The 27,430-nt window shown below is 44.3% G+C and overlaps 1 protein-coding gene across 2 annotated transcripts in view; it reads left to right on the forward strand.

Moving 5' to 3' along the window:
• The first annotated feature begins 145 nt into the window (after positions 1-145).
• The window catches only part of tusc3 (dolichyl-diphosphooligosaccharide--protein glycosyltransferase subunit TUSC3), a 102,691-nt gene continuing 75,406 nt past the window's right edge, over positions 146-27,430 (forward strand). For both annotated transcript variants that reach the window (XM_045722924.2, XM_082978496.1), the window contains exon 1: positions 146-305. In XM_045722924.2, coding sequence (XP_045578880.1) covers positions 201-305 — 105 coding nt within the window. In that variant the 5' untranslated portion in view covers positions 146-200. The remainder of the gene's footprint in view (positions 306-27,430) is intronic.

Genomic DNA, 27,430 nt, shown 5'->3' on the forward strand with positions numbered 1-27,430 from the left:
CACATACCTTATTTTCGGCATTTGTCCCTAAACCCTATTCTTTCCTCAAATGAATTTTCAGGTTAGGGACTACAAGCGGGTGAGCTCTATTTATGGACTGCAACATCCATAAGACGCTTCCTCAGCAACTTCCTGATTGGCCCTTTCAGTAGCCAATCACATTCGAGAGAGACGTGAACACAGCAGGAGCATCTTCCAACATGGCGTCTGTATCCTCGGGATTCCCTTTCAACCTGCCGGTTGCATCTCTGTTGCTGATCCTGCTGCTATGCCTGCATTCGGGGGGAGGCCAGAAGAAGAAAGAGGTATCGGCGTTTCTATATAAACACGTTTCAAACGCATAACAGTATGAATATTCGGCCTATTTTGGACCAAGGTGCAGCAGAGCGATAGGCTACCTTTGCCGTCTCCAGAATGATGCTCGAGCCGAGATACAGACCGAGGCCGTTGTCCCAAACGACGCAAAATGTTTTCATTCTTCGCAGCGCGTTCTCCCTCTTTTCACAATAATGGATATATACGAAATGATACAGTTGACTGTTTTAACAGAATGTATACATTTTTTTGTTAGCCACGTATTATATTCTGATAGGCTATTTTGATCAACTCTAGTGGGCATACCTAGGCTACGTCATCATAACACTGCAGGGTTGTATTCATTACGCCTATTCTGTTTCAAAACGTTTCATTAACGGAAGCAAACATAACGGAACGCGGAGGGACCAAGGTGAATTCAAATCAAATTGTATTTGTCACGTGCGCCGAATACAACAGCATTTCACATTACAGTGAAATGCTTACTTACAAGCCCTTAACCAACAATGCAGTTTTAAGAAAAATACCAACAAAAAAAATATATATAAAAGTAACAAATGGCAATAGCGAGGCTATATACAGGGGGTACTGGTACTGGTTAGTCGGGGTAATTGAGGTAATATATACATGTGGGTAAAGTTATTAAAGTGACTTGTGCATAGATAATAACAGAGAGTAGCAGCAGCGTAAAAGGGGGGCAATGCAAATAGTCTGGGTAGTCATTTGATTTAATGTTCAGCAGTCTTATGGCTTGGGGGTAGAAGCTGTTTAGAAGCCTCTTGGAACTAGACATGGCGCTCCGGTACCGCTTGCCGTGCGGTAGCAGAGAGAACAGTCTACGACGAGGGTGGCTGGAGTCTTTGACCATTTTTAGGGTCTTCCTCTGACACCACCTGGTATAGAGGTCCTGGATGGCAGGAAGCTTGGCACCAGTGATGTACTGGGCCGTATGCACTACCCTCTGTAGTGCCTTGCGATCGGAGGCCGAGCAGTTGCCATACCAGGAAGTGATGCAACCAGTCAGGATGCTCTCAATGGTGCAGCTGTAGAACCTTTTGAGGACCTGAGGTCCCATGCCAAATTATTTCAGGTTCCTGAGAGGGAATCGGTTTTGTCGTGCGCTCTTCACGATTGTCTTGGTGTGTTTGGACCATGATAGTTTGTTGGTGATGTGGACACCAAGGAACTTGAAGCTCTCAACCTGCTCCACTGCAACACCGTCGATGAGAATGGGGGTGTGCTCGGTCCTCCTTTTCCTGTAGTCCACAATCATCTCCTTAGTTTTGATCACGTTGAGGGAGAGATTGTTGTCGTCCTGGCACCACACGGCCAGGTCTCCCGATAATCTGTCTCATCGTTGTTGGTGATCAGGCCTACCACTGTTGTGTCATTGGCAAACTTAATGATGGTGTTGGAGTTGTGCCTGGCCGTGCAGTCATGAGTGAACAGGGAGTACAGGAGGGGACTGAGCACGCACCGCTGAATTGGTCCAATATTAATGACTACACCCTAGGTTGATGTGAATGAGGCATTTTCAAACCATTACTTATGCAGTTAACCTTATTTAGAATACTATTGACACAGTAGGCATATTTCATTATTGTCTGTGTAACCTGCAGGCTTTCATTCACAAATATCCAGAAACTAGAATACCCCAATTAAATGTAACAAAGACCAATGTTGCTTTGTGTGTATCAGAAAAAGTAGTTCCTAATTAGGCTGCTAAATCCAACCCCCCCATTATTAAGAAATATTCACGGTTTTCGGTTTCAATACATTTTTTTAACATTAAATGCATTAGTAAATAATGACATTACAATGATTTTAGAGCTTTTTTAATAGAATTCCCAAAGCCAAAAATGTTGAACATTCAATTGCTAAAACATTGAATATATTCCATTGTCTCTGTCAGGTCCACATTAGACATCAATAGGAAATTACTATGAAATAATTAAATATTTCAGTTGTTTATATGACTTTGTTTTATTTGACTATTTTTCATTCCTTAAAGTCATCATCTCTGCTCAGGCAGTAACAGTCAGTCAGCCAGACCATCTAATGTTATCTACTCCCCATACTGTACTGTCTTTAGTCACCCTATTTAGCTAGGCTCGCCTGCTTAAGTATGCTGCAGAGCTGTCTGACGATCATTTTACTAGTTCTTCAAAGTAGATGAGGCAATACTTTCCCGGACTGTCTCTGTCCCTCTGGTCATCGTGTACACTACTATCTCATGCGGTCTGTGTACATCTAACCTAACGTAGCAGGCGTAAAAGTGTGTCTTTCCGGAGAACTGTATATAATGACGAGATGCTCACGACTCCGCCCTAGCAATGGATGTCTTTGTACCAAAGGTGGGAAAGCAGGCGACAAGCTTAGGTCCAAAATAAGCCCATAGAAACTAGAGGTCGACCGATTAATCGAAATAGCCGATTAATTAGGGCCGATTTCAAGTTTTCATAACAATCGGAAATCGGTATTTTTGGACACCGATTTGGCCGATTTTATTTATTTTTATTTTATTTTTTTTATTATTATTGATTTTTTTACACCTTTATTTAACTAGGCAAGTCAGTTAAGAACACATTCTTATTTTCAATGACGGCGTAGGAACGGTGGGTTAACTGCCTTGTTCAGGGGCAGAACGACAGATTTCTACCTTGGCAGCTCGGGGATTCAATCTTGCAACCTTACGGTTAACTAGTCCAACGCTCTAACCACCTGCTTTACATTGCACTCCACGAGGAGCCTGCCTGTTATGCGAATGCAGTAAGAAGCCAAGGTAAGTTGCTAGCTAGCATTAAACTTATCTTATAAAAAACAATCAATCAATCATAATCACTAGTTAACTACACATGGTTGATGATATTACTAGTTTATCTAGCCTGTCCTGCGTTGCATATAATCACTTAGGTACACGTTGCTCCAACGTGTACCTAACCATAAACAGCAATGCCTTTCTTAAAATCAATACACAAGTATATATTTTTAAACCTGCATATTTAGTTAATATTGCCTGCTAACATGAATTTATTTTAACTAGGGAAAATGTGTCACTTCTCTTGCAACAGAGTCAGGGTATATGCAGCAGTTTGGGCCGCCTGACTCGTTGCGAACTGTGTGAAGACTATTTCTTCCTAACAAAGACAGCCGACTTCGCCAAACGGGGGATGATTTAACAAAAGCGCATTTGCGAAAAAAGCACAATCGTTGCACGAATGTATCTAACCATAAACATCAATGCCTTTCTTAAAATCAATACACAGAGGTATATATTTTTAAACCTGCATATTTAGCAAAAAGAAATCCAGGTTAGCAGGCAATATTAACCAGGTGAAATTGTGTCACTTCTCTTCCATTCATTGCACGCGAACTAATTTGCCAGAATTTTACGTAATTATGACATAACATTGAAGGTTGTGCAATGTAACAGCAATATTTAGACTTATGGATGCCACCCGTTAGATAAAATACGGAACAGTTCCGTATTTCACTGAAAGGAAAAATGTTTTGTTTTCGAGATGATAGTTTCCGGATTCGATCATATTAATGGCCTAAGGCTCGTATTTCTGTGTGTTATTATGTTATAATTAAGTCTATGATTTGATAGAGCAGTCTGACTGAGCGATGGTAGGCACCAGCAAGCTCGTAAGCATTCATTCAAACAGCACTTTCGTGCGTTTTGCCAGCAGCTCTTTGCAATGCTTCAAGCATTGCGCTGTTTATGACTTCAAGCCTATCAACTCCCGAGATTAGGCTGGTGTAACCCATGTGAAATGGCTAGCTAGTTAGCATGGTGCGCGCTAATAGCGTTTCAAACGTTACTTGCTCTGAGACTTGGAGTGGTTGTTCCCCTTGCTCTGCATGGGTAACGCTGCTTTGAGGGTGGCTGTTGTCGATGTGTTCCTGGTTTGAGCCCAGGTAGGAGCGAGGAGAGGGACGGAAGCTATACTGTTACACTGGCAATACTAAAGTGCCTATAAGAACATCCAATAGTCAAAGGTATATGAAATACAAATCGTATAGAGAGAAATAGTCCTATAATTCCTATAATAACTACAACCTAAAACTTCTTACCTGGGAATATTGAAGACTCATGTTAAAAGGAACCACCAGCTTTCATATGTTCTCATGTTCTGAGCAAGGAACTTAAACGTTAACTTTCTTACATGGCACATATTGCACTTTTACTTTCTTCTCCAACACTTTGTTTTTGCATTATTTAAACCAAATTGAACATGTTTCATTATTTATTTGAGGCTAAATTGATTTTATTTATGTATTATATTAAGTTAAAATAAGTGTTCATTCAGTATTGTTGTAATTGTCATTATTACAAATAAATAAAACAAATCGGGTGATTAATCGGTATCGGCCTTTTTGGCCCTCCAATAATCGGAATCGGCATCGGCGGTGAAAAATCATAATCGGTCAACCTCTAATAGAAATGCATTAGGCTTATTTTGCACAAATTTTGGCGAGAGTGAAACCTCTCACTTCGCCTGATCCTCTCTGGTCCGTCTCTGTCCGAGCCGTGAAAAAAAGGCGCAATGGATTATGGGCATTGTAGTTATTTACCACGTTTCTGCACTGAACTAGGTTGAATATTTGTGTAATGAAACTACAACTCCTTTCAGCCTAGCGTCCCACAGTTCTTGACTTGATTTCTCTCGTGAATGATTTCATTTATCACTAGAGAAACAGCGGGTTGGACTCTCCCCCCAAAATTCCTAAATGGAATTCAAGTAATTGAACCGATGTAGGTCAATTAGTTGTTTAATAACAGAAAAAAAACAATGTTGGTTAATCGCTTAGCACTACCTATTAATAATGAACGTTAATTAGAATTCAAGCTACATGTGCCTGACTTTAATTCATTTGAACTCACAACTGTATGTTTGCTAGCCTGAATTCCATGCTGTCTGTTTGTGCTATTACGCCAACTCCTTGTCACTCATTGTCATGCTTGGTTTGACAATGACAGTAATGGATTGGCAAGGGCACAAATGGATCTGGCACCAGGCAATTTGTGATAACATAGGCCTATGCTAAAATATTTTCAATCTACAAGCCATAGTGGCAGAGTCCGTGTCTCTCAATATGTGCTTCCCATTGATACACATGTAAATGTATCAAAATACCACTACTACCCTCTTGTTTCTACAACAGCTGTACATGCCTCCCCTTCCTTCTTTCCTAGCTAGTCTCCCTTCATTTCTCTGTGCTGTGTTAATGCAGGGTGGCAGGCAGGCGGGCAGGCGGCCCTGCTAGTTCGCTAGCTGCACGTTGGGGACTAGTGGAGAGAAATATTGCCATGTCTGGCTGTGAGAAAATATGATCTTTCTGTGACCTCCCTAGGCGGAAACTGTGGGGGCAGAAGATCTTATTGAGCCCAAATGGGTTAAAGCGGCGAAGCAGCAACTTTGCATTCTGCTAGCTCGCCCCGGCGGCATCACGGCCCGCTCTCCAAATCGCCCCTGCGAGTGTTGGTGCGAGACCCCAGAGCGCTGACGGCCGCAGTATTTCTGAGGCACTGTCTCAAAAGTCTTTAATATATTTGTTGAAAGCCCAGGTTTCACTTCTCCCTGGAGTGTTTTGGAAAGAAGGGGGGAGGGGGGTGAATGGGGTGCGGAGAGTATTGGAATGGAGCAAAGGAAGGGAAATAGTCGCAGTGAGGTATATTTATGTCAGTTTGATGGTACACCGTTCATCACAGAAACTAAATATGATACTTTTCCCCCTCATTTTATGTCTGCCTAATGGAAATGGAGACTGAAAGGACACTGTAAGCAGTTCTGGCTCCCCGGGACCAGCTGGGGATTGGGATAAAGCACAGCATCACTGTTTTTGTGCCATCACTTGTTTTTGTTTTCCCAGAGTAACTTTATAGGCCCAATAGCGGTGCTTTTCAATCCAATAGGGCTGCACCAGGCTCCACCTTTTCCTCCCAGCTAAGGTTGTAAAGGGAGGGTATGTTATGGGAAACTTTTGATGTTGATCAGTAAACTGCCAGAATATTGGTGATTTTCAATTTTGGGGGGAATTTTAACAGATGACATCTATTGGCCTTTTTTGGTACTTCAGATTATCTCTGGCCCTCTGAGTGGCCTGATTCATGTAAAATATATAACATAATCAAATAAGATGATTCAAAAATAAAGGAATAGAATGACAAAGCTGTAAAACATGATTCTAAATATATACCGTCAACTTAGTGAATACCGTTGGTGTTTAATAGGAGGGTTTCAGTATGTCTTTGTTTTGACGCCAAACTGGTGGCAGTTGTGAAAAAAGTCAATGCTTGGAAGAGATGCAGAGTTAATTTTAAATAATGCCATTGTTGATTAATTGCTTTTTTTCATTAATTAGCCTAAGCTATTTTATCTTCAACCATATGGTCTATCCACTAGAAACTCATGGACAAAAAAAAGAATTATTCAAGTGTAAATTACCAAAGTTACCATAAATTACCTGCTAAGTAGCAACACTACTGAGGATTCCGGTAACTTTGGTAAATTACCGGTAGCTTTTCAACCTTAGCCCCAGCCCCGGAGCAATACTGATCCACATAGCCTTATCAAGGGCTTGAGAACAAACATGTTCTCCCTATACATCCTGTATGTAGACTTAGACCTATGCATTATGTAATGCATAGGGGAATATAGGCCTATCTCCTCATCGCTCCAGGTATGAAGGGAAAGCGTCAAAACATGATTGTGATTGGAGAGCCATGCTGTCCCACTATACGTTCGACTGCAGTCCTTCTCCCCAGGGACTCAGCCTTGGTCTGACACTCGAAAGAGTCTGAAGGAGGTTGAGATTATTGCTGTGGAAGAGCTAGAACAATGTGTCAACTTGAGTCCAACACACCTACGCACTGACTGTGTTTTCTCCTATTAGCAGATAGTCATTACCCACTGAACAGTCAGGGAGGGAGGGGCGTGTGTCCCAAGTGGCACCCTGTTACCTATAGGGCTGTGGTCAAAAGTAGGGCACTATGCAGGGAATAAGGGAGCCATTTGGGACACCGCGAGGGAGTGAGGGAGACCCTTCTCTCCTCTAAGAGCCGTATTGGTTGAAGCCTTGTCCATGCTGAGTCCATGGTTCCTTTGAGTGGTGCGCCTACTGGGTGTTTGATGGAGTTAGTTAAATGCTAAAAGCAGAAACCGCCAGCGCTGTGTGATGCATGTGGTTGGACGCGCATGGACAGAGATTGGGTTTCACGCTGGTCTGGTCTCCCACGTTCTCCCATCTCTCTCTCTCTCCTCTGTTTTCTCTCATCTCGCTAGCTCGCTCTCTCACTCTCGCCCTCATCTCGCTTGCTCTCATCTCTTTCTCTCTCACTTTCTCTCTCCCTCCCTCTCAGTATGTTCATCTCATTGGGCTGAGGTAGCATACAGAGTGTAGCCCCACATATACAGAAGTAGGATCTTAAGTTGATCGTACTTTTGTCGATGAGAATTTTCCTGCATAGCAGGATTTGCAAACTTGTAGTGTAGTCATGGTTTAAAGGGGCTTCTAAAGTTTCTCATTTCCACTTTAACATTTCACACATGATTTGCCTTAACTTAAAATGTATCAACCCCTACAACCTATTCCATGTATTATAATCCACATAATAAATCACATTTCCTGTTGCTGAAGGATATTTTCCCTGCTGTAGCAAACGGGCTCAAATGAAGATCCTACATCTGTATACATTCTCATAATGAGACGAAGAACTCAGCACGATTGGAGTTAAGTGCACCACGACTCTCTGCGTATTAATCTCCGGGCTCTGCACCCTCGTATGCCCGCTCAAAAACGATGACGTTGTGCGGGGGCGCCACACGGGGGCTGGCGTGTGGAGTTGATGGGTGAGCACGTCCGCGGTGACCCCATCGAGTTGGTTTTGCGCTGTTGTAATTCTGTGAATGCAGCGTTAGCTTTGGTAAGGTTATTAATCCTCTTTCTTTTCTACTCGCCCTCTCTTCTCTTTATCTTGCGCTCTCTTTCTCTCTCGCGCTCTCTCTTGCGTTCTCGCTCTGTTTCTCTCTCTCGCTCTCCTTCTCGCTCTCTATCGCTCTCTCTCACTCTCTCTCACTCTTTCTCTCTCGCGCTCTCTTTCTCTCGCTCTCTCTCTCTCCTCGCTCTCTCTCTCTCCTCGGTCTCTGCCTGTCTCGTTCTCTCTGGCTCTCTCGCTCAGCGTAATAAATGAGGAATGATGGCCTAATGGAAACCTCTATGCTCTGACTGGACTCTGAAACACCAGCATCCCAGTGGTGCTGTTATTATTAGCATGGCTAATGCTAAGGTGTCTCGGCAGCCATGTTTAGGCCCTAGCCAGAGATGAGGGATGATTTGCATTGTGCCCTGGAAGCATTGAGAAAAGGATTGTCCATGTCAGCAAGGCCTGGTGCCCCGGGCTATAGGGGGAAGTTACGTGATATATCAACATTACAGACCGTGTCCCATTGCAGCGGCACCAGTGTTAAGAGGAGAATGATTCTGAACAGGGTTGGGAGGAGGAAGAGCACACAGACACACTCCCTCCATAACTAAGCCACAGCAGTGCTGTTATTTTGGTCCTCTTAAGGCGAACCATCTGTAATTGGTTGTGGGGGGGGGGGAGGTTGTTGTGATTTCTTTCATTACCTACCAGGGTTATGAATAATTGATAACAGTACATTGTCAGCCAGTCATTCTGGTGATGGATGCTTTGAACCCCAGACATTTCCTTTCCCCCCCTTTTTTTGACATTTTCCAACTCATTTCCCTGGCAGTAACTCTGAATCGAAGGGAGGGGCCGGGCCCCTCTCTCTCTCGATGGTGTGTGACTTGACTTTCTTGCGAAAATGCATTCTCTGGTCCGTTAATCAGAGAAAACCAGTCCTCCAAGTCCCGGAGATGAGTGGAAGGAGCCGTGAAGTGATTAAAGTGTATTTTTGATTTCAGGTTGGTTTGGAGGTTTGAGTAGGCACCCTGGCATATGTGGCAACCTTTTGATGACGCAACAATGATTTGGCCACTTCCCTATATTACCATTAATATCATTCAGCAGAATCTACAGTGGATTTAAAAAGTCTACACACCCCTGTTAAAATGCCAGGTTTTTGTGATGTAAAATAATGAGACAAAGATAAATCATGTCAGAACTTTTTCCACCTTTAATGTGACCTATAATGTGAACAATTCAATTGAAAAACAAACTGAAATCTTTGAGGGGGAAAAATAAAAAATAAAAAACTCACAATAACCTGGTTGCATAAGTGTGCACACCCTTAAACTAATACTTTGTACTTTGAAGCACCTTTTGATTTTATTACAGCACTCAGTCTTTTTGGGTAGGAGTCTATTAGCGTGGCAATATTTGCCCACTCTTCTTTGCAAAAGCGCTCCAAATCTGTCAGATGGCGAGGACATCTCCTGTGCACAGCCCTCTTCAGATCACCCCAGAGATGTTCAATTGGATTCAGGTCTGGGCTCTGGCTGGGCCATTCCAAAACGTTAATCTTCTTCTGGTGAAGCCATGCTTTCGTGGATGTGGATGTGTGCTTTGGGTCGTTGTCATGCTGAAAGGTGAACTTCCTCTTCAGCTTTCTAACGGACGCCTGAAGGTTTTGTGCCAAAATTGCCTGGTATTTGGAACTGTTCATAATTCCCTCCACCCTGACTAAGGCCCCGGTTCCAGCTGAAAAAAAACAGCCCCAAAGCATGATGCTGCCACCACCATGCTTCACTGTGGGTATGGTGTTCTTTGGGTGATGTGCAGTGTTGTTTTTGCGCCAAACATACCTTTTGGAATTAGGCCAAAAAGTTCAACCTTGGTTTCATCAGACCATAACACATTTTCCCACGTGCTTTTGGGGGACTTGATGTTTGTTTTTGCAAACTTCAGCCAGGCTTGGATGTTTTTCATTGTAAGAAAAGGCTTCCGTCTTGCCACCCTACCCCATAGCCCATTCATATGAAGAATACGAGAGATTGTTGTCACATGTAGCACACAGCCAGTACTTGCCAGAAATTCCTGCAGTTCCTTTAATGTTGCTGTAGGCCTCTCTGAAGCCTCCCTGACCAGTTTTCTCGTCTTTTCATACATTTTGGAGGGACGTCCAGTTCTTGGTAATGTCTCTTTGGTGCCATATTTTCTCCACTTGATGATGACTGTCTTCACTGTGTTCCATGGTATATGTAATGCTTTGGAAATTATTTTGTACCCTTCTCCTGACTGATATCTTTCAACAATGAGATCCCTCTGATGCTTTGGAAGCTCTCTGCGGACCACGGCTTTTGCTCTGAGATGCAATGAAGAAAATGTCTGGAAAATCCTACTAGAACAGCTGAACTTTATTTGTGATTAATCAGAGTCACTTTAAATGATGGCAGGTGTGTAATGACTTCTATTTAACATGAGTTTGAATGTGATTGGTTAATTCTGAACACAGCCACATCCCCAGTTATAAGAGGGTGTGCACACTTATGCAACCAGGTTATTGTAAGGTTTTTATTTTTCATTTTTCCCCCTCGAAGGTATCAGTTTGTTTTTCAATTGAATTGTTCACATTATAGGTCACATTAACAGTAGAAAAAGTTCTGACATGATTTATCTTTGTCTCATTCTTTTACATCACAAAAACCTGGCATTTTAACAGGGGTGTGTAGACTTTTTATATCCACTGTATGTCAGGGCCTGTTTGCTGGAACCATTAAGCCTGTTCCTGGACTAAACATCTTTTTCATTGAACATGCTTTCTAGAGCTGGTGAGGGAACCAGCCCTTGTTATTTAAACTGAGGGCCTACGTGATTGAACTAGGGATGTCAATGCATTACTTGTATGAATCTAGTAGTATACACCCTTTTTTATTTTTATTTAACTAGGCAAGTCAGTTAAGAACAAATTCTTATTTTCAGTGACGGCCTAGGAAGAGTGGGTTAACTGTCTTGTTCAGGGGCAGAACGACAGATTTGTACCTTGTCAGCTCGGGGATTCGAACTTGCAACCTTTCGGTTACTAGTCCAACGCTCTAACCACTAGGCTACCCGGCCGCTTTTGATTCCATGTTTATCACGTGTTGCTTCTGCCGAAGATTATGAAGAGCTTAAAGCCCCCTGCCATACCTCCATCTATATCCCTCCATCACCTGTCCACCCCTCCACTGATCTGCCCTTTCCCTCTGTCCCTCCCTCCTCTCACCCCTCCATTCACGCCGAAGCCCCCCCAACGACTCCGACCGCCACGCGACATCTTCACTTTTTATCTGCGCCTTGTCAACGACAGGACGTCATCCCTCCCGCCGGGGAAAAGATGATCCCGGTCCCGACGGGAGAAAAAGAAGCGGGTGTCCCCCCCCCCCCTGACGAAGACGGTCTGTCGAGCAGGATAAGGCGTTGACGTCTTATCAGCCCGGCACCAGACACGCCGGGACAAGTCTCTGCGAGCCTCCAATGGGGCGAGAGACACATTAAAGTGTATACAAACTCTCCTTCCTTCCTCCGTTCCTTCATTAGGGGGAACATCTCTCCGTTTCACAGCCCAAGGCAGAGAAGGGGGACGGCGACGGGGGGGGGGGGACGGGGGTGAACCCAGTGCCCTGTGTCTCCTTCGTCCTGACTGTCACAGATATTTCCAATGATCCTTTATTAATCTCTAATGCTCTGTCTCCCTCCCCGCCTGCGCCGGTGCCAGAGATGTTCTCAAGGCTGCCCTTATTGGAGGCACTTGAGAAGGCCGAGGTTAGGGAGAACTCCCGCTGTAGTTTGGCTAGCCTACGCTACAGCAACGGTGGTCATCTTAAGACCAAGCCTTGTTACCGACCGGCCGGCCGACTGTCCTTGGAGCCAGAGCTGTCAGCCCCATAGTGCCGACATCCCAAAGACGTGTCTCTGGCACAGAGCCAGGGAGAGAGACGGGTGTGTAAGGGAGGAAGGCAAGGCGAGTCCCCCTCCCTGGACTGATTGCATTAATAATCACCTGCCTCCCAGAGGTGCCTGTATGCCAGCCTGCCATGTCCTTAGAGTGACAGGCAGTTTTATGCGCCACACAAAGGCATATGCAAATCAAACATGATACATTTGAGTTTGCATAAAAGGTTCAGGCGAATGCTAAATGCTAAATGCCACTTTGGTGCACCGAGCAACTCCCAATAAATGGGAAAATGCGGGTAACAGTTAGATGAATCTTCTAAAAGTAAGCGGTGACATTTTTGCCTGAGTCACAAAATAATAGATGGTTGGCACTTGCATCGTTTTAAAACTTTTTTATTACTTTAGCTTTTTTGGTTAAACGCGTTGATATTTCAGTTCCCATTAGCATTCAGGAGGGCCGAAGCGAAGTCGAAATTCTTTTAACCAAACAACGTGATTAAAAGAACCCACTTTGCAAACAAGTGAGTGTTTAAATTCTTTGGTAGGGTCTTATGTTTTTGTCTGTATCTCCACTCGATTGAATATTCAACTTCAGTTGATTAGTGTCTGTTAGAGACTGCATTATATCGCCTCAGACAACTGTTAAATGACACTTCTAGTCTTCTGGCCTGGCGTTCGCTAATTGCCCCCAACACACCCGTTACCTAACTAATTTGTCAAGTCGCCTCTATTCAACAGCTAAATGACTTTAGTCTCCTCTTCCTCCTTTTGAAATGTAAAGATGGACTTGGTCGTGAAACAATAGACTATAGCCTCCAAATCATAAATTGAGTTGCTTTGAATTTAATACTCTGAGGCGATGACCAAATCACAGCCACTAATTCACATTCTCTAATTGGCCACGATAAACCTGCGGCCAACAGCAACTTCTCTTCCCTCCTTATTTTTGGGGCGGAGGGGAACTTGTTTGGGTCCAACACAAGGCCGTGTCTCTCTCTGCATCTTTATCACTTCACATATTTTTTTTCTCCAATGGAATTATGGAGCAGTGGAGCCTTCGAAAACAATGCTTTACTACACCCGGTCAAACGTTCATTTTGTCAGGACTGCAGAATAGTGTGCGCTGTGAGAGGTGATGCTAAACGCTTGTAGAAACGTATTGTGACTTTGTGTCTTTTAAAGCTGCAATATGTAACTTTTTGACATAGAAATGTTAGTTGTGTGTGTGTGTGTGTGTGTGTGTGTGTGTGTGTGTGTGTGTGTGTGTGTGTGTGTGTGTGTGTGTGTGTGTGTGTGTGTGTGTGTGTGTGTGTGTGTGTGTGTGTGTGTCTATATATACACTGCTCAAAAAAATAAAGGGAACACTTAAACAACACATCCTAGATCTGAATGAAAGAAATAATCTTATTAAATACTTTTTTCTTTACATAGTTGAATGTGCTGACAACAAAATCACACAAAAATAATCAATGGAAATCCAATTTATCAACCCATGGAGGTCTGGATTTGGAGTCACACTCAAAATTAAAGTGGAAAACCACACTACAGTCTGATCCAACTTTGATGTAATGTCCTTAAAACAAGTCAAAATGAGGCTCAGTAGTGTGTGTGGCCTCCACGTGCCTGTATGACCTCCCTACAACGCCTGGGCATGCTCCTGATGAGGTGGCGGATGGTCTCCTGAGGGATCTCCTCCCAGACCTGGACTAAAGCATCCGCCAACTCCTGGACAGTCTGTGGTGCAACGTGGCGTTGGTGGATGGAGCGAGACATGATGTCCCAGATGTGCTCAATTGGATTCAGGTCTGGGGAACGGGCGGGCCAGTCCATAGCATCAATGCCTTCCTCTTGCAGGAACTGCTGACACACTCCAGCCACATGAGGTCTAGCATTGTCTTGCATTAGGAGGAACCCAGGGCCAACCGCACCAGCATATGGTCTCACAAGGGGTCTGAGGATCTCATCTCGGTACCTAATGGCAGTCAGGCTACCTCTGGCGAGCACATGGAGGGCTGTGCGGCCCCCCAAAGAAATGCCACCCCACACCATGACTGACCCACCACCAAACCAGTCATGCTGGAGGATGTTGCAGGCAGCAGAACGTTCTCCACGGCGTCTCCAGACTCTGTCACGTCTGTCACGTGCTCAGTGTGAACCTGCTTTCATCTGTGAAGAGCACAGGGCGCCAGTGGCGAATTTGCCAATCTTGGTGTTCTCTGGCAAATGCCAAACGTCCTGCACGGTGTTGGGCTGTAAGCACAACCCCCACCTGTGGACGTCGGACCCTCATACCACCCTCATGGAGTCTGTTTCTGACCGTTTGAGCAGACACATGCACATTTGTGGCCTGCTTGAGGTCATTTTGCAGGGCTCTGGCAGTGCTTCTCCTGCTCCTCCTTGCACAAAGGTGGAGGTAGCGGTCCTGCTGCTGGGTTGTTGCCCTCCTACGGCCTCCTCCACGTCTCCTGATGTACTGGCCTGTCTCCTGGTAGCGCCTCCCTGCTCTGGACACTACGCTGACAGACACAGCAAACCTTCTTTCCACAGCTCGCATTGATGTGCCATCCTGGATGAGCTGCACTACCTGAGCCACTTGTGTGGGTTGTAGACTCCGTCTCATGCTACCACTAGAGTGAAAGCACCGCCAGCATTCAAAAGTGACCAAAACATCAGCCAGGAAGCATAGGAACTGAGAAGTGGTCTGTGGTCCCTACCTGCAGAACCACTCCTTTATTGGGGGTGTCTTGCTTATTGCCTATAATTTCCATCTGTTGTCTATTCCATTTGCACAACAGCATGTGAAATTTATTGTCAATCAGTGTTGCTTCCTAAGTGGACAGTTTGATTTCACAGAAGTGTGATTGACTTGGAGTTACATTGTGTTGTTTAAGTGTTCCCTTTATTTTTTTGAGCAGTGTATATCATTCGCATTGAAAGCAAGTCTAAGAATCTGTAGATCTGTTCTATGTGTGCTATTTCTATGCTTCCAGTTTTTACGTTTCGTTTTTGCGTCTTTTACTTTCGGTTTTTACTTTCGCTTCAAACAGCTGAAAATACACATTTTTTTGTTATTGGAAATATATTTCACAGCGGTTTAGATGGTACAATGATTCTCTACACTATTCATTTCTTGTTTTGTGTCACAAACTGAAATTAGACAAACTATTAGAATATTAGCAACCAGGAAATGGTGGAGCGATTTCTGCAGATTGCATCTTTTAAGTTCCAATCTACAAATCTTGATGTAGAAACTAGGGCTGTGATGATATCGCAATATTTTTTTCAATGGCAAAAATGTAAAAACAAAGCATGTATGTAAAATATTGTGTTATAGCTTGTTAGTTTGCAACGTTGAGGCTGTTTTCCCAAAGAAGTGAAATCCGCTTCACGTTTTGTTTCCTTGCCGTGATACTAACGAGTATCGCAATACTGGTGTTGTCCCGCCCCTAGTAAAAACGGTTTTGAGGTCGTTCTAGCATAGAAACCTCATATTAAAAGGTTAACTATTCTCAACCTACCGTTCTCTAATTGGTTACATACATGATTAAGCATTTGCTAAGTAAATGGTAATAATACATGGAATAAGTACCCATTGGGGCTTAAAGGCTAATTTGTGGCTTATGAGCCACTTAACATGTGCAATGTGCTTTATTCCCTATTATCATGAATTAGCAGTGGAAGAAGTGTATGATCCATTGAGCTTTAGGCAGGAATGTTGAAGAGACTCTAGAATAGATTTTGGTTTGGGGAGCTTTGAACCCCGTCCGGTAAAATATCTATAGGAGAAACAAACATGGGCATCAGTGGGAAAGTTCTCTCCCTCCTTCCTCTCGCTCTCTCTCAAACTGTCATTTTAACTCAGTCTTTCTTGCGATGTTGCATTTGCCGCCAAAGAAGCTCCTCCGTCCATTGCCTCCATCGACCTGCCACCTCAGCAGCAGATCCACCCTTCAGCGCCAGTTACCCCGAGCCTGGCCACCGCAGCCACCGTGTTTATTGAGCTCAACGTTTTGATTTTGTTATAAACGTGGAATAATGAAAGGAGGGTCGGCGGCTACAGAGGGGGACTTTTATTGCAGCGGTGGCCAGTAATGGAGAGGACGGGTGTAAACAGACAGGGGACAATGTGCTTCCCCTGCAATAACGGAAGAGCGCCGGAGAGAACGAGGGAGGAGGAGAGAAATAAAAGAGAAGAGGAAAGTGCTGTCTACCAGGGACATCTCAACTATAGTCAAATCCCACCTCCAGGCCGTTAAACAAGCGACACCAAGCACTGCGGGGACTCTCCCAATCCGCCACCACTACAAAGCTAATTGATTATGAGAGAGGCACGGTTGTCATGTGGTTGTCGTACAGACAAAAGGCACAAGGAGCCATTTTGTGTCTGAACGGAGCCCTAGAGATTACCAGTTGTTTCAAAGTGCCATGTTTCCAGATAGGGGAAGAAATAAAAGCAACGAGGGTGTGAACTTCATCTCTTGACAAAATGCACATTCATCAAGATAATCAAAGCGTTATTTTCTCTCACATGCCCCGGAGTGTACAGGGAAGCACTTTTATCGAAATGCTCGCAGTTAAAGCAAAGCATCTAAATAACATGACAGGCTATGATTTTTATTTTGTGTGTCATATTCACCCACAGTGAGCTCTATGGATAAGGTTTAGAGTGATTTAAGTGCCATGAAGTGGTCTGATTTCATACTTCAGAGGTTTCTTCTTCCTCTCCTATTTAATTAAGCAAAAGAGAAATGAACGATCTCCGATGTAGACCGACAGCGCAACAATCGCCATCAATATCAAATAAAACACACACATTTTTTTAATTAGTAAATTCCCATAGCATCGGAATTGGATATCGTGAGTCGTTTGTAATAAGGGTGTGCTAATTAAGGGGCATGTCTATACTGTATGACCACTCTGATGACCTGTACGTGCCACGGACTTCTGAAGAAACTGGGCATAATGAGGGACTTACAGGGCTGTGCCAGGCTGCTGAGCTGTCTGCTTTAGATTCTCAATTCAGTTGGTCTTACAGGACGAAATGGGTTGGAAAGGAAAGAGAGGGGGATGGAGAGCGAGGAGATATGGAGAGAGACTGAGCAGGAATGGAATGGAGTAGATACAGGAGGGAGAGTCTAGAGATGGGGAGAGAGAGAGATGGATGGGGAGAGGGAGAAATGGAGAGCGAAGCAGGGCAGATCTACCGTGGCGGACTGACTAGCAGCCTGTGGAGATGTGATGACCCAGCCGCACTGGGAAAAGCGATATCTCTTAAGTGTGTGTGTGCGTGTGCGCACTCATGAGCTTCCACTGCACAGAGGCCTGGGGGTTGGAAGATGGGTAAACCGAAGTAGCAGTTGACAGGAAGGTGAATAGTTAGCTGATGCCCTGGGAGGAGGAAGTACAGGAGAGAGGTGAAAAGGCAATGGAATACAAACACTGGATCAGGGAAGGAGGGAACAGACAGGCCTACTAAATGTAATTATCAGGGAGGGAGAGAGGGAACAGATAGGCCTAGTAGATGTGATTATCAGAGAAAGAGGAAGAGAGGGAGAGAGAGGGAACAGACAGGCCTAGTAGATGTGATTATCAGGGAGGGAGGGAGAGAGGGAACAGACAGGCCTAGTAGATGTGATTATCAGGGGGGGAGGGAGGGAGAGAGGGAGAGAGAGGGAACAGACAGGCCTAGTAGATGTGAATATCAGGGGGGGAGGGAGGGAGAGAGGGAGAGAGAGGGAACAGACAGGCCTAGTAGATGTGAATATCAGGGGGGAGGGAGGGAGGGAGAGAGGGAGAGAGAGGGAACAGACAGGCCTAGTAGATGTGAATATCAGGGGGGAGGGAGGGAGGGAGAGAGAGGGAACAGACAGACCTAGTAGATGTGATTATCAGGGAGGGAGGGAGAGAGGGAACAGACAGGCCTAGTAGATGTGATTATCAGGGGGGGAGGGAGGGAGAGAGGGAGAGAGAGGGAACAGACAGGCCTAGTAGATGTGAATATCGGGGGGGAGGGAGGGAGAGAGGGAGAGAGAGGGAACAGACAGGCCTAGTAGATGTGAATATCAGGGGGGAGGGAGGGAGGGAGAGAGGGAGAGAGAGGGAACAGACAGGCCTAGTAGATGTGAATATCAGGGGGGAGGGAGGGAGGGAGAGAGAGGGAACAGACAGGCCTAGTAGATGTGAATATCAGGGGGGAGGGAGAGAGGGAACAGACAGGCCTAGTAGATGTGATTATCAGGGGGGGAGGGAGGGAGAGAGGGAGAGAGAGGGAACAGACAGGCCTAGTAGATGTGAATATCAGGGGGGGAGGGAGGGAGAGAGGGAGAGAGAGGGAACAGACAGGCCTAGTAGATGTGAATATCAGGGGGGAGGGAGGGAGAGAGGGAGAGAGGGAGGGAACAGACAGGCCTAGTAGATGTGATTATCAGGGGGGGAGGGAGGGAGAGGGAACAGACAGGCCTAGTAGATGTGATTATCAGGGGGGGAGGGAGGGAGAGGGAACAGACAGGCCTAGTAGATGTGATTATCAGGGAGGGAGGGAGGGAGAGAGGGAGAGAGAGGGAACAGACAGGCCTAGTAGATGTGATTATCAGGGAGGGAGGGAGAGAGGGAGGGAGAGAGAGGGAACAGACAGGCCTAGTAGATGTGATTATCAGGGGGGGAGGGAGGGAGAGGGAACAGACAGGCCTAGTAGATGTGATTATCAGGGGGGGAGGGAGGGAGAGAGGGAGAGAGAGGGAACAGACAGGCCTAGTAGATGTGATTATCAGGGAGGGAGGGAGAGAGGGAGGGAGAGAGAGGGAACAGACAGGCCTAGTAGATGTGATTATCAGGGGGGGAGGGAGGGAGAGGGAACAGACAGGCCTAGTAGATGTGATTATCAGGGGGGGAGGGAGGGAGAGAGGGAGAGAGAGGGAACAGACAGGCCTAGTAGATGTGAATATCAGGGGGGAGGGAGGGAGAGAGGGAGAGAGGGAGGGAACAGACAGGCCTAGTAGATGTGATTATCAGGGAGGGAGGGAGAGAGGGAGGGAGAGAGAGGGAACAGACAGGCCTAGTAGATGTGATTATCAGGGGGGGAGGGAGGGAGAGGGAACAGACAGGCCTAGTAGATGTGATTATCAGGGGGGGAGGGAGAGAGGGAGAGAGAGGGAACAGACAGGCCTAGTAGATGTGATTATCAGGGGGGGAGGGAGGGAGAGGGAACAGACAGGCCTAGTAGATGTGATTATCAGGGGGGGAGGGAGGGAGAGAGGGAGAGAGAGGGAACAGACAGGCCTAGTAGATGTGAATATCAGGGGGGAGGGAGGGAGGGAGAGAGGGAGAGAGAGGGAACAGACAGGCCTAGTAGATGTGAATATCAGGGGGGAGGGAGAGAGGGAACAGACAGGCCTAGTAGATGTGATTATCAGGGGGGGAGGGAGGGAGAGGGAACAGACAGGCCTAGTAGATGTGATTTATCAGGGAGGGAGAGAGGGAGAGAGAGGGAACAGACAGGCCTAGTAGATGTGAATATCAGGGAGGGAGGGAGGGAGAGAGGGAGAGAGAGGGAACAGACAGGCCCAGTAGATGTGATTTATCAGGGAGGGAGAGAGGGAGAGAGAGGGAACAGACAGGCCCAGTAGATGTGATTTATCAGGGAGGGAGAGAGGGAGAGAGAGGGAACAGACAGGCCCAGTAGATGTGATTTATCAGGGAGGGAGAGAGGGAGAGATAGGGAACAGACAGGCCCAGTAGATGTGATTTATCAGGGAGGGAGAGAGGGAGAGAGAGGGAACAGACAGGCCCAGTAGATGTGATTATCAGAGGAAGAGAGAGGAAGAGAGGGAGCGGAAATAGAACAGATACATGTACAGGCCTATGGAATGGCAGCAGGAGGAGAAGGAAGAGCGAGGGAGAGTCAGATGGTGTGGGGAGTGAAAGGTGAGGGAGACATTAATAGTACTAGCCTAGCCACAGTGTGTAATTATACTGTACATGACCTGCAAGAGTGACGCTCTTCCCCCTTCACTGTGTAACGGAGTCGGTTTAGTGAACCATGCTCATATTATGAGTAACCTTGTCTGAGATCTGAACACTTGCATTAGCTCCCCAGGTTAATGCCTAGGCTGTAGCTCCCTGGAGAACAGTGTACGCCAAACAGCTCCTGTCAACCTGACATGGGCTCTGTCCTTTCCTGAGTCAGGTGTTATAGCCAGGGTTTCCCCTAAGATTGTTTTCTGCAGCGGCGGCGGCGTGCATATAGGGGGAACGGGATATCTATATTCTGTCTTCACGCTCCTCGGCCCCATTATGCCCCATACATCATCCGTGCCCCTAAATGTAATACGCATGTATACATCTACATTATATTAAAATAGATCTTCTTTTTTGCGGGTGACAGTGCGCTGCGCCTCTGCTAAATGTAGATAGGGGAAACAGTGATATCTACAGTACCCACCTACACTTTCAAGGGGTTTTCTTTATTTTTACTATTTTCTACATTGTAGAATAATAGTGAAGACATCAAATCTATGAAATAACACATGGAATCATGTAGTAACCAAAAATGTGTTAATCAAATCAAAATATATTTTATATTTGAGATTGATCAAAGTAGCCACCCTCTGCCTTGATGACAACTTTGCACACTCTTGGCATTCTCTCAACCAGCTTCATGAGAAATGCTTTTCCAACAGTCTTAACCTGTTATGGCTAGGGGGCAGTATTTTCACGGCTGGATAAAAAACGTACCCGATTTAATCTGGTTACTACTCCTGCCCAGTAACTAGAATATGCATATAATTATTGGCTTTGGATAGAAAACACTCCAAAGTTTCTAAAACTGTTTGAATGGTGTCTGTGAGTAAAACAGAACTCAAATGGCAGGTCAAAACCTGAGAGATTCCTTTACAGGAAGTGGCCTGTCTGACCATTTCTTGAACTTCTTTGCCATCTCTATCTTTTACAAAGGATCTCTGCTCTAACGTGACACTTCCTACGTCTTCCATGGGCGCTCAGAGCCCGGGAAAAACCTGAATGTCATCATCCCAGCCCCAGGCTGAAACACATTATCGCCTTTCTCAAGTGGCCGATCAAGGGAGTCTTGGCTTAGGCGCGTGCCCTGGCAGCCCCCGTCTTTGTGATTTTTCCTCTGTTTGCCGAAAAGGAGATTCCCGGTCGGAATATTATCGCTTTTTTACGAGATAAATTGCATAAAAATTGATTTTAAACAGCGGTTGACATGCTTCGAAGTACGGTAATGGAATATTTAGAATTTTTTTGTCACGAATTGCGCCATGCGCACGACCCTGATTTACCATTTCGGATAGTGTCTGGGACGCACGAACAAAACGCCGCTATTCGGATATAACGCTGGATTATTTTGGACCAAACCAACATTTGTTATTGAAGTAGCAGTCCTGGGAGTGCATTCTGACGAAGACAACAAAAGGTAATCAAACTTTTATAATAGTAAATCTGATTTTGGTGAAGGCTAAACTTGCCGGGTGTCTAAATAGCTAGCCCGTGATGGCTGGGCTATGTACTTAGAATATTGCAAAATGTGCTTTCACCAAAAAGCTATTTTAAAATCGGACATATCGAGTGCATAGAGGAGTTCTGTATCTATAATTCTTAAAATAATTGTTATGCTTTTTGTGAACGTTTATCGTGAGTAATTTAGTAAATTGTTAGCAAATTCCCCGGAAGTTTGCGGGGGGTATGCTAGTTCTGAACGTCACATGCTAATGTAAAAAGCTGTTTTTTGATATAAATATGAACTTGATTGAACAAAACATGCATGTATTGTATAACATAATGTCCTAGGTGTGTCATCTGATGAAGATCATCAAAGGTTAGTGCTGCATTTAGCTGTCTTCTGGGTTTTTGTGACATTATATGCTAGCTTGAAAAATGGGTGTCTGATTATTTCTGGCTGGGTACTCTGCTGACATAATCTAATGTTTTGCTTTCGCTGTAAAGCCTTTTTGAAATCGGACAGTGTGGTTAGATAAAGGAGAGTCTTGTCTTTAAAATGCTGTGAAATAGTCATATGTTTGAAAAATTGAAGTTTTTGTATTTTTGAGGAATTTGTAATTCGCGCCACGCCTATCATTGGATATTGGAGCAGGTGTTCCGCTAGCGGAACGTCTAGATGTAAGAGGTTAAAGGAGTTTCCACATATGCTGAGCACTTGTTGGCTGCTTTTCCTTCACTCTGCCGTCCAACTCATCCCAAACCATCTCAATTGGGTTGAGGTTGGGTCATTGTGGAGGCCAGGTCATCTGATGCAGCACTCCATCACTCTCCTTCTTGGTCAAATAGCCCTTACACAGCCTGGAGGTGTGTTTTGGGTCATTGTCCTGTTGAAAAACAAATGATAGTCCCACTTTGTGCAAACCAGATGGGATGGCCTATCGCTGCAGAATGCTGTGGTAGCCATGCTGGTTAAGCATGCCTTGATTTCTAAATAAATCACAGACAGTGTCACCAGCAAATCACCCCCACACCATCACACCTCCTCCTCCATGCTTCACGGTGGGAACCACACATGCAGAGATCATCTGTTCACCTACTCTGCGTCTCACAAAGACACAGCGGTTGGAACCAAAAATCTCATCAGACCAAAGGACAGATTTCCACCGGTCTGATGTCCATTGCTCGTGTTTCTGGGCCCAAGCAAGTCTCTTCTTATTGGTTTCCTTTAGTAGTGGTTTCTTTGCAGCAATTCGACCATGAAAGCCTGATCCTCTGAACAGTTGATGTTGAGATGTGTCTGTTACTTGAACTCTGAAGCATTTATTTTGGCTGCAATCTGAGGTGCAGTTAACTCTAATGAACTTATCCTCTGCAGCAGCGGTAACTCTGGGTCTTCCTTTCCTGTGGCGGTCCTCACGAGAACCAGTTTTATCAGAACACTTGATGGTTTTTGCGACTGCACTTAAAGAAACTTTCAAAGTTCTTGAAATTTTCTTCATTCACTGACCTTCATGTCTTAAAGTAATGATGGACTTTCGTTTCTCTTTGCTTATTTGAGATGTTCTTGCCATAATATGGACTTGGTCTTTTACCAAATAGGGCCATGTTCTGTATGCCACCCATACCTTGTTGGCTCAAACTCTGATTGGCTCAAACTCATTAAGAAGGAAAGAAATTCCACAAATTAACTTTTAACAAGGCACACCTGTTAATTGAAATGCATTCCAGGTGACTACCTCATGAAGCTGGTTGAGAGAATGATTACCACAGCATTCTGCAGTGATACGCCATCCCATCTGGTTTGGGCTTAGTGGGACAATCGTTTGTTTTTCAACAGGACAATGACCCAAAACTGGGGATGCACAATATATCGGTGAACATATCGATGTCTAGTTTAACTCCCCATATGCAAAACCGATGTTAAACTGACGTGCATACCTATATAACAAAGGTACATGACGTAATGACGCCACATAAAATTTTGCGCTATACATGCAACACAGCATTCCTAAACTAGCCCACAATGTCTGCTGTGTGGATCGAGCAGTCAAGCAGTCATTAGAAAGAGTAACACAATTTCAGCGAGACAACTCAAATTCGAAATCCATTAAAGCCAAGATAATGGAATTCATTGCCCTTGACAATCAACCGTTCTCTGTCGTGGGTGATGTTGGCTTTCGCCGACTGGTCAAGCACCAGTTAACTTCTATGGGCTACCTGCGGGACACAGCCAGTGAAATATCAGGGCAGCAAATTCAAAACAACAAAATGTCATAATTCAGATTTCTCAAACATACAACTATTTTACACCATTTTAAAGATACACATCTCCTTAATCCAACCACATTGTTCGATTTCAAAAAGGCTTTACGGCGAAAGCATAAAGTTAGATTATGTTAGGACAGTGCCAACACAAGAAAAACCACAGAGCCATTTTCCAAGCAGGAGAGGGGTCACAAAAACCAGAAATACAGCTAAAATTAAGCACTAACCTTTGATGATCTTCATCAGATGACACTCCTAGGACTCAATGTTACACAATACATTCGGTAAAGTTCATATTTATATCCAAAACCCCCATTTTACATTGGCGCGTGATGTTCAGAAAATATTTTGCCTCCAAAACTGCCGGTGAATCAGCACAACAATTTACAAAAATACTCATCATAAACGTTGATAAAATATTCAACTGTTATTCAAAGAATTATAGATAAACATCTCCTTAATGCAACCGCTGTGACAGATTTCAAAAAGGCTTCACGGGGAAAGCACACTTTGCAATAATCTGAGTACGGCGCTCAGAAAAATACATCAGGCAATACAGATACCCGCCATTTTGGAGTCATCTAAAATCATAAATAGCATTATAAATATTCACTTACCTTTGATGATCTTCATCAGAAGGCACTTCCAGGAATCCCAGGTCCACAATAAATGTTGCTTTGTTCGATAAAGTCCATAATTTATGTCCAAATACCTCCTTGTTTGTTTGCGCGTTCAGTAAGCTACTCCAAATGTAGGAAGCGCGCCGAACATTTCACGACGAAAAGTCAAAAAAAGTTTTATTTACGTTCGTAGAAACATGTCAAATGTTGTATAGCATCAATCTTTAGGGCCTTTTTAACATAAAACTTCATAAAACAAACCAATGTCTTGAAAAACATTTATGGAACACAGCTACCTCATCACGTGAATGCGCGCCAATGAACTCATGTAATTTTCTGAGTCACCAACTTCCCGGCCTTCTTGTTCGCTCTCTGTTCACTGCAAAAGCCTGAAACAAGGTTCTGAAGACTGTTGACATCTAGTGGAAGCCTTAGGAAGTGCAAAATAAACCCTAAGTCACTGTGTGTTAGATGGGCAATGACTTGAAAAGACTACAAGCATCAGATTTCCCACTTCCTGGTTGGATTTTTCTCAGGTTTTGCCTGCCATTTGAGTTCTGTTATACTCACAGACATCATTCAAACAGTTTTAGAAACTTCAGAGTGTTTTCTATCCAAATCTACTAATAATATGCAAATATTTGATTCTGGGCCCGAGTATTAGGCAGTTTGCTCTGGGCACGCTTTTCATCCGAAATCGAAAATACTGGTATAGGTATAGGGGATACCTTAAAAAGTTAACACTACCAAGTGCGCTATTTTTCCGATGTTGCCCTACCGGAGTTACACAGTAATAGCGTCGCTGCTATTAGTTTCACGACATACATACTGTGGAACACCGTTTGGGTTTTACGTGTCAAAAAAGATATAGTAGCACTGTCAAAGCTGTACAAAAACGTCAGCAAACAAGCAAACACCGGCCACGAACAATGTGTTTACAATAAAGCAAAGTTGGTAATAAAGCATAATTTGTTCGACCGCAACTTCTGGGGTAGCTAGCACCAATACAACCAGCCTGAAAACAATGACCAGTAAAAACTGCAGTCATTTTCATTATTCTTAGCAATGATTTAGGAATCCTTGTGAGTAAGCATTAGCTAGGTTGCCACTTGTTTTTTGTCTATTTAAATAAATAGCTAGCCAGCTACTTAACCCTGTTGCCCAAAGCTAACGTTATAAGCAGCCCGCTAGCTTCATCTGGCTAGTGAGGCCCGACCGGACTGGGTTATGTGTTGTGAAGCTAGCCACAATAAGGATTAGGCACAATAGTGGAATTTGCGGTTTGCCTTCAAAATAAAAGTATGTCATTGACAGTGATGTAAATTAATATAAATAGTATAATTATGCCATACTTTATTTTGAAGGCTAACCGCAAAGTCCACTATTGTGCCTAATCCTTATTGTGGCTAGCTTCACATAGATGGGGCCGACCACCATTAATCAAATAACTGTCTTATAAATTGGGGTTATTTTAGATGATGACACCCAGCTATATAGTTAGCTAACTAACCATAGCTACTGAAACAGATTGTTGTTTTGCTATGTTTTTGGGGAAGAACATTGTTTGCATCCATGAGCTAGCTAGCTTTTTTTTATGACCAGCACTGTAGGTGTGTGAGACAACTTTACCAGCATCATAGCATACGTATCGATGAATCGTTGTGACATATGAAATACGAGTGATATTGTAATCAATGTGTAATAACTACGTAAAAAATGTATGAACGCGTTAAATTATTATGTGACATGCAGTCATATTCAGGCCGTGATTGGTCAACAAGCTTATTTGACACGTCAAATAGTGTTAAATAGTATATTTTTTGACACGCAAAGACCCAAACGGCGTTCCATAGAAATCCTGGTTGAGAATGAAACGACTGAACAAATGAACAACCAAACAGCACAGCAAGTAAGTGAAAGAATCAAAACCTATTTATGTTTTACTGGTAAAGGGGACTTACATAAATGCCAACAAAATAACTTTTGTGTGTGTGTGTGTGTGTGTGTGTGTGTGTGTGTGTGTTATTTACAATGACGGCCTACCCCAGACGACGCTCGGCCCATTGTGCGCCGCCCTATGGGACTCCCGATCACGGCCGGATGTGATACAGCCTGGATTCGAGCCAGGGACTGTAGTGATGTCTCTTGCATTCCTCATGAAGCTGGTTGAGAGAATGCGAAGAGTGTGCAGAGCTCTCATCAAGGCAGAGGGTGGCTACTTTGACCAATCTCAAATATAAAATATAATTTGATTTGTTTTATACTTTTTTGGTTACTACATGATTCCATGTGTTATTTCATAGTTTTGATGTCTTCACTATTATTCTACAATGTAGAAAATAATAAAAATAAAGAAAAACCCTTGAATGAGTAGGTGTGTCCAAACGTTTGACTGGTACTGTATTTGCTGTCTTCACGCTGGCTCTCACAGGGACTTTCCCGCCGTATTATGCCCCATACATCATCCCTGCCTCTAAATGTAAAGTGAATCGTATGTAAGGGGTTTCACCTCAGCATGCTCCAAGTATCTACAGTCATTCAGGTACACTCTTCCTAGTGGCCTCTCTCTTCCGTATGCCATCCTCACCTCACACAGTCAGGCCCAGTCTCTTCAAAAACCATATTGACCCCTATGTATTTGATCTTCATTTGAAAACATATGTACTGAGTGCCGTTCTCTGCATGTCTATCTAAGATGGATCCAGACATTGAAATGCACCCTTTTCATCCGGCCCAGATTTTCAGTGGGGTAGTGGTTTTAGGATGGCTAGTGGTCACTGCTGCTACTGGGGAGATACTGGGTTTGCAGGTTTTTGTTCCAGCCTTGTTCTAACAGGACCGATTCAAATGAATCCACTGCTCATCAGGACCTTGATTGGCTGAATCAGGTGAGTTAGAAGGGCTGGAGCAAAAGCCTGCACACCCA

This window comes from Salmo salar, chromosome 08 (assembly GCF_965601325.2).
Source record: "Salmo salar chromosome 08, fSalSal1, whole genome shotgun sequence".
Lineage (NCBI taxonomy): Eukaryota > Metazoa > Chordata > Actinopteri > Salmoniformes > Salmonidae > Salmo > Salmo salar.